Here is a 12019-nt window from a genome sequence, read left to right on the forward strand (position 1 = left end):
GTGGTGCCACCTGTAGCAAACTATTCAAACCGTCAGCAACAAACAATGTCGACAAATACACATCATTGTACATAGAATATGATAATTATATTTAAAAATATATAACAAAATATATTTATCATTTGTACTCATTTTATGTAATTATGTATGCATGTATCTGTTGTATAACGTAAAACATATAAATACAATTTATACTGGCAAAAGTTATTTAAAGCTTTCAAATAAAAATACACACAGAAAAACGATACAAATTTTATTCGACACTATGAATAAATGCGTTTTGAATAAGAAATGAATATAAAGTAACTTTTATTCGAATCATAGTTAAATAATTTGTTATCTAAATACAATGACTAAATTTGCTATTGTATTGGGTCACACTTTCAAAATTTCAAAAGTAGAAAATAAATTATATATGTAGTTTATTATTTGAAAGTAAATTTGTTTGCTAAATATTGTTGCATTTCCCAGTGAAAAATAAATTCTCCTTACTGATTTCAAATAAACATTTTAAAAAGCTGTAAAAACTGTAAAAACTGTAAAAACTATTTGACAAGTGCGGTAGGATAAGGAATACACGTGTTGGACGACACGTCACGTGACCCGCCCAAAATATCTAATGGCTGCCAACTCATCAATATGTTGACGGTTCTTTCTTAACGTTCGTTTAATTCTCACAAGTGTCGTTTGTAATTGTTCAACGTGGTTGCAAAAAATTCTACAAACATGCAAAACGTTTTATTCGTACTCGTTACACTGTTCGCATACGCACATTCTATTAGGTTCTACCTTGAACCAAACTCAATGAAATGTTTGAAAGAGGAAACACAAGCTCATGTTTTGGTTGCCGGAGAATACGAGGTTTCCGAAACGCCGGGTATTAAAACTGAATATATCGTGAGTGTTCAATTTTATCTAATATTGTTTAAGTATTAAGGTTATGTCCGACTAACCTATTTTTACTGATGTCATCCTTTTTTCAATTTAGCTAATACACTATGGTAAACTAAAATGTCATATTGTTGGTATAGTGTTTTGAAAACTATAAATTTTATTGGTATAATAATTCACAATTTATATCTTTAATAGGTTCGTGATTCTAAGTCCGAGGTACTCAGCAAAAATGATAACATACTTCAAGGAAAAATGTTGAAATTCTCATTTGTATTAGAGACATATGATAAATTTGAAATCTGCTTCATGGCACGTGTTTTACAACCCCATTATTCAAACAGTAAGTACAAGATTTAATGTGAAGCTTTTTATTCTTGTAATTTACACAAATATAATATTCCAGATATGAAACATGTTAAACAAGAAGTTCACTTGGTTACGAAACGTGGTATTGAAGCAAAGAGTTATGAAGCTGTAAGTTTGGTTGAATTTTTATTTGTGTAGGCAACATCTTTTGTTTTTTAAATTTTCTATTCTTTAATCATTATGATTCTGCACATTTAGTTTTATATCAATGTTTTACCTGGAAGAACCTATTTCATATGAAATGTTAATAATACTTAACAATGAATGTTAAGAAGTATTAAATGGGCTTCTGATAGATAAAGCTTAAATAGAACACATTTGTTATATGATTGACAGGAATTAGCAATCTGTTACATACTTATATGGACGGTGTATCATATGTAGATTGTTAATTCCTGATTTATTTGATCAATCTTGAAAACTAATCTCATGATACTTAATCTTTTTTTTTATATATATCACTTGTGTGGGCGCACAGATGGTAATGTAGAGAAATCGGTTGATATAGCTTTTAACAGCATGGGTTTTAGTATGATTTAATTTACCAGGATGTTTCAAAAGTTCTTACAACAATTCATTTTACAGAAACCGAAAATGAATTGCGAACTTTGAAAATACCTGAGAGAGATTGATTAAGTGTTTAGAGTAGAATTTTGCTCACATACTCATCACCTACTGTAGATTGCCACTTATTTAAAACATTGTCACTATAATCGAGAAGATTATAATTGAATTTTCAATATTTATTTGTTTTCCAATTAATCAAATTATGTACTACTTCTAATATTTGAAGTGTATAATACTTGTTATTCTTTGTAGTTCTTGAGTAATTAACAATGATTTGGCAAACTAAGAATTTTTCAAGGAATTAATAAATAATCATTTGTTTTTATAAATAGATAAGCGAAGCAGCTAAACTGAAACCTTCAGAAGTAGAACTAAAACGTTTAGAAGATTTATCTGAAGCAATTGTTCAAGACTTTGCTCGAATGAGACAAAATGAAGAACACATGAGAGATACTAATGGTAAGAAATAAAAGGTGTATTATAATATTTTGTTTATCGAACTATAAATGATTTCTTTCTCTATATTTTCAGAGGCAACAAACTCTCGAGTACTCCACTTCAGTATATTCTCTACCTTATGGCTCTTTGTACTTTCCACTTGTCAGGTTCTGTACCTGAGACGTTTCTTCAAATTGAAGAAACTTATAGAATAAGTAAAAAGTAGCAACATCAGAGATTTTTAATCTTCCTACGATTTTTACTACAAAATTTTGTTTATTCAAATTTTGATAAACGAGTAAAAAAAGTTGTCAAAATTATGTAAAAAGTTTACAAACTTATAGTCTGTACATCTGATGACAATTTAAGTGAAATAACAGGTGAAGTAATCATTAAATAATTATACACAGAAATTTAAAGAAAATGTGTGATTTACTTTAGTTAAAATATGGTAAATAATTATAGGTTGCAAATAATTTAGGTACATTGTATTACACATCTAATAAATTCTGTCTAATACGAAAGACAAAATCTTATATATTGAATAGCATAAGTTTTATGTGTTTTTGTCATTTTCCTTAGTGTTTGTCTACAAATTAAAATAAGATTTACTCCTGTAATTCTTATTATGTACTGAAATAAAAAAAATGTAAACTATCCGATCTTGATTAACTTCAATAAGTATGCGATACAAACATGGCGGTAAAAACATAACCTTTACAAAATCAAGTTATGATAAGAACGTACCGTAAAGTTCTTACTATAAATATTTTCTGCAAAAATTGTTTTACTAATTTTAAGTGAAAATGACAGGTACAGTGAACAACGTCATCAAAAATCGACACAGAGACTGTCTTGGTTGTAAAATCTTTAGTGGTTGTGGTCTTATTGGATCCGGTTTGTATGTTTCACACCATGCGAAGAAATTTCAGCCATACATTGGGAAATCTATGATGTATACGATTGGAGGCGGTAATTTACATTTTCTTACTTAATTAGTAAAATTTATTAAAATCAATACTATTTGTAATTTGATAACAATAAGATTTCGATGTAAATTGTGTTCTTCAAATTCTAACCAATCCTAACAATGAGTCTTACACTTTAATTAATTCTACTCAAGTTACAATATTGATTATGCATTCTAGGATTATTGTATCTCGGCAGCGCTCGAATTTTGGATCTCCCTCCATTTCGCAAACAATTAAACCATGGATAGATGATATATAGATTGAATTTTTATTATTTACATAAAATACTGTGCTAATAATTTCTGTTTATACAATTCTCTAAATATATTTTTATAACCATTTTGAAAGTATTTTATAATGTGTACAAATGTAAAATAGAATTTTGTTACAAATAAAACTCCTATTCCCAAATAGACTAAAAAATAGATGCATACATGATAACCAGTTTAATGATTTATTATTTAGACTTTACTCTCGTACTTGACCATATTTCTATTATATTCAAATTCAAATGTACGACATGTAAACACAAATGGTTTAATCTCTTTTCTAGAAGATTCGATTTAGAAATGTATACGGCTATCATGTTTATTGTTTCGAGCAGTTTATTATTTGTATTTACATTCAACAATCCCTATTTGCTTACTGGCGACTGAAGGCTTAGAAGAGGTCGTAATCCCGTCGTCGCCAAATGCCAAACAAAAGCTATCACCCTAATAAACAATTTCCATTCGATGGATGGTTGTCACGTGTGATAAAAGAGACGATTAAAAATTCCATCAGAATGCATCAGACACGAGGTTGCATACTGGCGTCTTGATAAACCTATATTGATAAGGATCAGTCTGATGAATTTCGAAACTTCGACGCCAACTATAATACACGATATCCTCATAGCGTCAAAACAAATGCATTTTTTGATAACACAAACAAGTTTTATACATTGTTATTTTAATTTGAGAAGTTCGTGCATTTTTTTTAAATCTTACAATGGAAGTAAATGAAGGTATTCCAGGTTTCTAGGTAATGAATATACATTTTGTTTATCAAATCGTTTTATTTGTTTAAATTTCATATTCAAAATTGATTTACAATGTATGATTTAATGTCAGATCTGGTCATACATTTTCCGCATTTTTTTCACAACCTTTTAAATCTGTATCATCTGCATTCAATCAAACAATCACTTATCTGCAAATTGACTTTTTCTATGATAGTTACATCTTCCTTCCACTTGTCAATGAGAATATGTATAGCCTTCATGCTTATCTCACACAATGCAATCAAGCGCACAACCTTATCGTTTAGTCATGTCAAACTATGTCGGATAATGAAGATTTCGAAACATGATAACGAAATTGTATAATGACACAAAAACAATGATGAAATAACCAAATGTACATATATATATATATATCTTTTGTATGTTCAGATTTACCAAACGTCCGGGATTTTTAACTACTTCCGGTGCTCCGATAATTAAAATAGTCGGAGCATTTTAAAATCTGTTCAAATCAGTTGTAAAAAAATAAATTGGTCATTGTTATAGAAAAAAGTATCAACTCCGAAATTGATAATCCTACGTATGTTACAACTTACAATCAATATTTAATGCAAAATGTTAGATTTTACGAGCATCTGACTAATTATAAATTAATTAATGAAATAGATGTTACCATTTTTACAGATTAACAAGACCTTAAAGACTACGTGATACACGTATTATCGACTATTACTAATTACAAATGATGTGGACTAGTCTTGAGATTTCGGGCTATTGGTACTGGTGATCCTGTAAAAGGAGCGATCATTAATATAAAATATGTGTAACCAGTAAAATAAACTTACGTATTTCATGTATGAGAGGAATATATCGTAGATCATGGTCATAAAATTCGTATACAGAACTCGGTATCGAAAGGGAATAAAAAAGAAGTTGACGCACTGCGTTGGAGGCCAGAAACAACAATCTACCTGGAAAGAAACACTTAATTTTATCTATTTATAATAACAAACATATATAATTACATTTAGAGTTGATTAAAGTTTTATGGTTACTTTTTTACACAATACGTACTTTCCACGTGTCATATAATTTCACTTTCAACTCGTCATATATTTCTTCAAGTTTCCTGCTCTCCAACACACCAAGACCCACAAAGAATATACCTAAACAGGTGGGACTAGCAATTGACTGGTCAAGACAGGTCTTCTTAACAACTGATAGTGCATTTCTACCAGGTATTACTTTATCCAAAACTAGGTAGAACCAGTGATGAAAAGGACCTTGAATCAAACCCACAGTCGTCATGTTTTTCGTTCTAACGAAGTCGTGCACATACGCCTCTGAATTATTGGAATCTTGTTGTTGGTTGTCCAAAGATGCGATCATGATGCGAGTTTCGTCTGTTGGATACTTGTTTTTCTTCCAATGTTCACTGCGTTGTTGAATCAGGTCTGCTGCAGCCATCATTAGACCACAGCTCACTGTATTCGTGACCAGCAGGTACTTATCTGATAATTAAATACACAAAAATTACTTATTCATACTTTAAACGAATAGCTATGTAATTGTTGAAATTTGAGAACTATTTACCAAATAATTTTCTCCAAGCGTTCATTGGGGCAAGAAGTCTAGCAAAGTCTGTTTGAAAACTTTTATTTCAACCTTTAAATACCTTGACCTTCAATTTGGCAAGTTTTCTCGGTTTATTTCAACACAAATTGTCTAAATTTGTCCCGTTTCCGTCACTGCTATATAATCATACGACTGTTCTTAATCTTTTGATGTTTATGAAGGCGAAATCTTGGGTGAAAACGGCCCAGGATCATACCGCTACTACTAGCTGCAGAATAAAGACTAATGTAGATAGACGCTGATGCAAGCTATCATGGTGTACTATAAACCAGCGAGTTACTGCAAAAAATTTATAAAATCGCGGCAATTATAGGGACGCGAGCTGTCGAACGTCCCGCCGCGTTTGCGCAGTTTGTCAGCCCCACTCTGCATTCGCATTATCTCTTTTAGTTTACCTGGTAAAAATACTAAGACAGCGATCAGTGAACTCATGCTTTGCTGTATGTACACATGTGTACTTAAGACAGATATAGCTGCTACTACTAAAATAGGATTGCCTTATGAGAAATAAGTGTCGACACAAGAAATGAATTTTCTGTTGTTTATTAGTAGTCAAAATTTTATAGATATACAACACAGTGACATAAGTCAGAATTATTTAGTTGCAACAGCTTTTGGTTTTGGCAAACCTTCTCTAAATCCATTCCTGAAAGAAAATACATATATATTATTTACAAGTGTATTTAAACCATGCTGGTAAATATATTAATATAAACTTACTTGAATTTGCGGCGAACAATCTTCAAGTACCGCATACGACCAGTACCAGTAGTCTTCCTCCTTTTAGCCTTCACTGACCAGTTATCTAAATAAGAATACAAAAATGTTATAGTACTGAAATTTCATCAAGTTTTTATGATTGGAACTAAGTAAAAAACCTTGAGTGTGTATGATGACAAAAACTTCATAAATTTCTACGACTAAGCCCAAATAATAAAGTTTTGCATATGAACAAGAAAAACTTCAAATGTTTTGGAAAGTATATTTGTAACATTACATTTAAGAAAAAAATAGTAACTTATTCAGATTAGTCTGTATTTATACATTATCCCCTGTGATTTTTGTAACCTGGTAAATAGATGTAATAATAATGAACTTACAAGATCGCATTTTTTTCTGAGGATATCCACACTGTGCACATTGCGACTTTTGGATGTGGTACGAGCTCCGACCACACCGTCTGCACAATGTGTGTGTCTTATTTCGCCGCTTACCAAAACTTGATGTACCCTTCGTCTGTAAACATAATTGCACAATAATTATAATTTTAACCCGTGTCAACTTGGAGACAAACAACAAACGATTAAACACTCGAAAATCAATCGAATATATTTATCTTGCATTGTCGATTTAAAGCCGCGTGTCAAATCGTAAACATTTTTCACATAACCTCTTCTACCATACAACATTCATTAACAACTTATTTCGAATTTTTTTGCTAAAACTATAGTTACATACTGTTTTTATGAGAATTATCAAAACTTTTCTTATCGTTTTTATGTAACAAGAATCTAAGATGGCTTTGTAATAAATAGATATTAGTTGTCCAAGTTTTCGCTCACCATCTTGCACGAAGGAACACTTCAAAAGAGATGATAGAGCGCGTTCCAAAACTGTACGTTCTCAAACCAAACAGGATATACATACACATACAGCATGAACCACACAGTGGTTCTCAATTTAAAAATCTAAATTACGCATTTATCTATATAGCCAGATGCATAAATATGTATAAGCAGGATTATAAAATTAATAATTCAGATGTAATAACAGCAAAAATAAGAAAAACTATTTTTACAAATTCTTTATTGTGTATACTGGAAATAAATAATTAAAATTCTATAAGCTTATCAGCGTCAGTAAGAACTTCACGAGAATGTTGACTTTCACTTGCTACAATATGTTGAGAACCAACCACGCAATTCTTTAATTCTGTACCTTCTTCAATAATGCAACCATTGCATAGTATGCAATTGTGTATTACGCACCTGCAATTGATAAATTAAATACTAGAATATTATTTCATGTATCTTATTTATTTTATTATTAAAATTACCTTTGTTTAATAGTAACATTTTCCATTATAACACTCTGTGATATTCTAGTCTTTGATTCAATAACTACATTTGGTCCAATGTGACATTGTTTAAGCGAAGTTTTTTCGTGTATGATGGCATTGTCATCAATGTGACAATCTTGTATTTGTGTACTTTTTACAGTAGCCGTAGCCGAAATATTTGCAATATTAAATTTCTCCATATCATTGTTACTCCACCATTCTGATATCTGAAATATTTATTCTGTCAATAAAGAATTAATTGAAAAAAAATTATTTTGCATACTTTTACCTTGGTATTGGCAAAATGGTACATTTGAATAGTGTTTGCTCTAATTCCGAATTTTCCATTAACAATATGGGCATAACATCTTAGTACATCTCCATGATACACATCTTTCAAATCAGTACTGTGATCGTTATATGCTGACATTTTTCTAATTAATTCGTCTAAAGGTTTTTCATCAGCAAAATCATAGATATCTTTCTTTGAATTAACCTGACCATCAGGTCCTTTATCATCTATATGTTTTTTAGGAGGCTTAGTTAATTGGTTTCTAACAATGTACGGGAGAAGTTCGCCCTTTAACGTACTGAAACTCCTGTGAGAAAAGAAATAAATTGTTATGTACATTGTGCATGAATCTTTTAAAACATTTCCATACTATTTTATTTACTTATTGTGCACCAAAAAGTCCAACACCCATTTACTCATCACATATAGATGAGCATCCAGCAATTTTGAATGAATAGTAAAACTTATATGTTTCTTTAGAAGCATTTGAGAAATGTTAATAGTTTCCTCAAAATCAGAAGCTGAAGCCAAAAAGACTAAGCGTCCTGTTTCATTGTCGATACCTATCAAATCAGTCTCTGGTTTTTGTTTATTTTTTGGACCTGGAGTTATAAATTCATCTGGTAGCTTGGGTACAGGAAGCATAAGTGCAGCAATGCTTGCATTATGTTTTCTATACAGGTTTAAAATCTCGCATATGTCAACATTACTGATTAAATCACAGGAAATCACTAAGAAATCAGTGTGAATTTTGTCATGTATGTGTCTGATGGAATCTGCAGTTCCAAGATCTTCTGCATCTTCAACCGCAACAATATCTACTTTAATTTTGAGGTTTAGTTCAGAGCAAGATAGTTTGTTCAGAGCAAACGACACATTGCTTCCCATGTTTTCAGATACAACAACAATGGCCTCTTTAAAACCAGCACGTTCTAATAATTGGAGAGGATACCAAAGCATTGGTATATTTCTTATTGGCAATAAGCATTTGTATTTTTCATTAGTAAGTTCAGTCATACGTGATCCTCCTCCACCAGCAAGCACAACTGCTTGAAACTCTTTGTAAGGATACATTTTTTCTCAATTACTGTAACAAGAAACAGACATGAGACAAATACAAATTTCTTAAAAATCAGTTGAGTTTTTTATGAAATGAGACTAAACAAATTTTTTTTAATACACAGTAAGTATATAGTAAGTATACTTACTTGTTATTTACAAAAATATAATTACGGAAGTTAAACAAAATATTGACTCAATTTTTAACACTGAACAATTTCTCATATGGACAATAACATAACCTTCTGTGACAGATGGTAATGATGTATATATCGACCATATATAGTAACTATAGGAGACTATTCGCACGGCTTGAGATAGTTTGCCTGAAGCCAAGATGAATCTCTACTTGACGTCACAGTGAACTCGATGTTAATTGCATGATATGTATATGTATTTGCAATTTCAAAAGAATGACAAAATGATATTCTAAATGTATAGAACTGTTTTAAAATTTGACATTACTAAATCTGTGAAATTGTTTAATTTTTAGAAAACAAATTCAATTAGTCAAACATGAAGTATTATATTTAGTAAAAACACAGATTAAGGGTAATAAAGTACCTACTGAAAGTCTCTACTATAATTTTTACTCTCTTTGCAGTTCTTGAAACAACACGCATCAAAAATTGTTATAAAAAATGTTTAAAATTAAATCCCCACAGTATGATAAATGACATTGAACCCTTGAATGATCATCGTGGTACGTCACAGTGAACTATTTCTTACGAGTTATCTTCGTATCACTGAACACTGGGCTTTTTTTGTACACGTACTATATGATCACACGTGGTGTCTAGTGTAGTAGGTATCAATGGTGTGTTGATTTGCTATCCAATTTGTATGTTAGGTTATGTTGAGCAGTTAGGTTATGTTATAAATAGTTCAATAAAAACGTGTACAGAAAAGCCCATGAGATTAACAAACATGAGCGAATTGGAAGATGTAATTATCATAGGAAAGTATGTAATAGTAAAGAAATTGAATTTTAAGAAGATTTACAAAGTGACAGCAAATGGACAGTTAATGTTAGGAAGAGACCTGGTAAATATGGGTGAAATTATTGGCAAGAGATTCTGGACCACCTTTGAGATGATTCCATCAAAGAATGGGAAAAGAACATTTTCCTTAAAAGAAGGTTCAGAAACTGAATCGTGGGATGATTTATTGAATACATTACCTAGTGGCCATGATAATCGTTCAATCAATGACGATGGCACTTCTCAGAAATTGTCTAAAGACGAGATCACTCAGCTTCAAGAAGCTGGTAAAAGTGGTAAGGAAATAGTAGGTAGTTTAATTGAAAATAATAAATCTTTCTCAGATAAGACAGAATATTCGCAAGAGAAATATCTGAAAAAGAAAGAACGAAAGTATCATAAATATTTAACTGTATGCAAACCTAACATAAGTGCTTTGCATGATGTATACTTCAAATTAGATCATACTAAGATTGGGAGTTTACGAATGGACACCTTGTCACAAATATTGTCATATAGCGATGTTCAATCAGATGGATTGTTTATATTATATGACAGTGGATGTCAAGGTTTACCAGCAGCTGCATTGTTAGATAGGATTGGTGCTAATACAAAAGGACATTTGATCAATTTGCACCCTGGGAATGTGCCCAAAGCTTTGTTAATTCATGCCATGAACTATCCTAAAGAACAATTAGACAGATTAATGAATGTCAATATTTATAGCTTTTTAAGACTATATTACCAAGGTGAAAAAGCTGTTTTAAGCAACATTTTGGCTACAAAAAAGACATTGAATAATTCAATAAATAAGAATAAAGAAAGTGAACCTAAACTCTCTGAAAAAGATAATATAGTTGATTGTACTCAAATAGAAAATCATACCAGCAATGATATTCAGCAAGATGAAGAAATTAATGACAAAGAAAGTAGTACTACTGACACAAATGAAATTAGTGAAACCTGTGAAGTCCTTAAAGAACAAACTTCACATAACTGTTCTATAGGGACAAAACGAAAATTAGATGAATCCAATACATGTGAATCTACTGACATTGTGCCTTCAAAGAAACCAAGATGGTTTATGGAAACCCAACAAGCTGTAGACCTTGTGAAGAATTCAAAAGCACGAGGATTAGCTATTGTAGCTAAGGAGCATCCTTTAAATATTGTAACTGCTCTTTTGCCTTTTTTGGGAGCATCCAGACCTTTCGTCATTCATCACATATATCGGGAACCTCTGCAAGAGACGTACATGATGCTAAAACAACAACAAAATGTTATTAATCTAAGACTAGTCTCAAATTTTCTACGTTCCTATCAAGTATTACCAGATAGAACACATCCTGACATCCTAACTAGTGATTCAGGTGGTTATTTATTAACAGGATATTTGGTTGAATAGCAGTTATTAAGATTTATAATATGAAATAGGACACTGGATTTTTTAATGAATTCTGTATAATAAAAATGTAAAGCAACCTCTTTTATACAGGTATTTTATATTTAATATAATATAAGTTTGAGTATACAATCAAGAAATAAAAGAGTATTATTGAACATACTACTTGTTTTATCAAAATAAAAAATAATATACCTTCCCTGCTATTATATGTTTAGTGTTTTATAAAAAATAAATTCGATTCATTAAAGAACAAATGTCTCATTGTGGTAAAAGCTAAATTTGTTAAACTATATTTAAGGCCTTAGGTTTACGACAAATTGTTTATTTTTCAAATTAATTTACTAATTAGG

At 30.8% G+C, this 12019-nt stretch overlaps 5 protein-coding genes and 1 long non-coding RNA gene across 6 annotated transcripts; 3 read left to right on the plus strand and 3 right to left on the minus strand.

Annotated features, from left to right (window-relative positions):
* Positions 1-594: 594 nt before the first annotated feature.
* Bai (transmembrane emp24 domain-containing protein bai) lies at positions 595-2830 on the plus strand. Its single transcript, XM_078186708.1, has 5 exons — positions 595-897; positions 1090-1234; positions 1298-1368; positions 2160-2286; positions 2359-2830. Exons 1-5 carry the CDS (start codon positions 727-729, stop codon positions 2478-2480), a joined length of 636 nt encoding a protein of 211 aa, XP_078042834.1. The 5' UTR covers positions 595-726; the 3' UTR covers positions 2481-2830.
* Positions 2831-4285: 1455 nt separating this feature from the next.
* LOC144473115 (mpv17-like protein 2) lies at positions 4286-6064 on the minus strand. The gene is made up of 4 exons (XM_078186712.1): positions 5833-6064; positions 5314-5750; positions 5085-5210; positions 4286-5028 (listed from the first exon to the last, which is right to left on the minus strand). Exons 1-4 carry the CDS (start codon positions 5855-5857, stop codon positions 5011-5013), a joined length of 606 nt encoding a protein of 201 aa, XP_078042838.1. The 5' UTR covers positions 5858-6064; the 3' UTR covers positions 4286-5010.
* On the plus strand, positions 5206-6165 carry LOC144473117 (uncharacterized). Its single transcript, XR_013494496.1, has 3 exons — positions 5206-5477; positions 5567-5742; positions 6036-6165. It is a non-coding gene; the product is annotated as an uncharacterized LOC144473117 (long non-coding RNA).
* A 236-nt stretch (positions 6166-6401) lies between these two features.
* Positions 6402-7537, minus strand: Rpl37-1 (ribosomal protein L37-1). The gene is made up of 4 exons (XM_078186713.1): positions 7437-7537; positions 6975-7110; positions 6595-6679; positions 6402-6520 (listed from the first exon to the last, which is right to left on the minus strand). The coding sequence occupies exons 1-4, from the start codon at positions 7437-7439 to the stop codon at positions 6469-6471; spliced, it is 276 nt and encodes a 91-aa protein (XP_078042839.1). The 5' UTR covers positions 7440-7537; the 3' UTR covers positions 6402-6468.
* A 126-nt stretch (positions 7538-7663) lies between these two features.
* On the minus strand, positions 7664-9595 carry Eif2bgamma (eukaryotic translation initiation factor 2B subunit gamma). The gene is made up of 5 exons (XM_078186640.1): positions 9434-9595; positions 8608-9312; positions 8223-8532; positions 7931-8160; positions 7664-7862 (listed from the first exon to the last, which is right to left on the minus strand). The coding sequence occupies exons 2-5, from the start codon at positions 9297-9299 to the stop codon at positions 7706-7708; spliced, it is 1389 nt and encodes a 462-aa protein (XP_078042766.1). The 5' UTR covers positions 9300-9312; positions 9434-9595; the 3' UTR covers positions 7664-7705.
* Positions 9596-9891: 296 nt separating this feature from the next.
* On the plus strand, positions 9892-11822 carry Trmt6 (tRNA methyltransferase 6 non-catalytic subunit). Its single transcript, XM_078186639.1, has one exon. It carries the CDS (start codon positions 10128-10130, stop codon positions 11667-11669), a length of 1542 nt encoding a protein of 513 aa, XP_078042765.1. The 5' UTR covers positions 9892-10127; the 3' UTR covers positions 11670-11822.
* Positions 11823-12019: the final 197 nt, after the last annotated feature.

Source organism: Augochlora pura, chromosome 7, assembly GCF_028453695.1.
Source record: "Augochlora pura isolate Apur16 chromosome 7, APUR_v2.2.1, whole genome shotgun sequence".
Taxonomy (NCBI): domain Eukaryota; kingdom Metazoa; phylum Arthropoda; class Insecta; order Hymenoptera; family Halictidae; genus Augochlora; species Augochlora pura.

Coding starts and splice junctions, on each gene's coding strand:
- Bai (XM_078186708.1), top strand. CDS start 727: ATGCAAAACGTTTTATTCGTACTCGTTACACTGTTCGCATACGCACAT. Junction 898..1,089: donor GTATTAAAACTGAATATATC/GTGAGTGTTCAA, acceptor TATCTTTAATAG/GTTCGTGATTCTAAGTCCGA. Junction 1,235..1,297: donor ACAACCCCATTATTCAAACA/GTAAGTACAAGA, acceptor ATAATATTCCAG/ATATGAAACATGTTAAACAA.
- LOC144473115 (XM_078186712.1), bottom strand. CDS start 5,857: ATGAACGCTTGGAGAAAATTATTTG. Junction 5,751..5,832: donor CGCTTGGAGAAAATTATTTG/GTAAATAGTTCT, acceptor TTTAATTATCAG/ATAAGTACCTGCTGGTCACG. Junction 5,211..5,313: donor AATTATATGACACGTGGAAA/GTACGTATTGTG, acceptor GTTTCTTTCCAG/GTAGATTGTTGTTTCTGGCC.
- Rpl37-1 (XM_078186713.1), bottom strand. Junction 6,680..6,974: donor TCAGAAAAAAATGCGATCTT/GTAAGTTCATTA, acceptor ATTCTTATTTAG/ATAACTGGTCAGTGAAGGCT. Junction 6,521..6,594: donor ATTGTTCGCCGCAAATTCAA/GTAAGTTTATAT, acceptor ATTTTCTTTCAG/GAATGGATTTAGAGAAGGTT.
- Eif2bgamma (XM_078186640.1), bottom strand. CDS start 9,299: ATGTATCCTTACAAAGAGTTTCAAGCAGTTGTGCTTGCTGGTGGAGGA. Junction 8,533..8,607: donor GACTTTTTGGTGCACAATAA/GTAAATAAAATA, acceptor CTTTTCTCACAG/GAGTTTCAGTACGTTAAAGG. Junction 8,161..8,222: donor ACCATTTTGCCAATACCAAG/GTAAAAGTATGC, acceptor TAAATATTTCAG/ATATCAGAATGGTGGAGTAA.
- Trmt6 (XM_078186639.1), top strand. CDS start 10,128: ATGTTAGGTTATGTTGAGCAGTTAGGTTATGTTATAAATAGTTCAATA.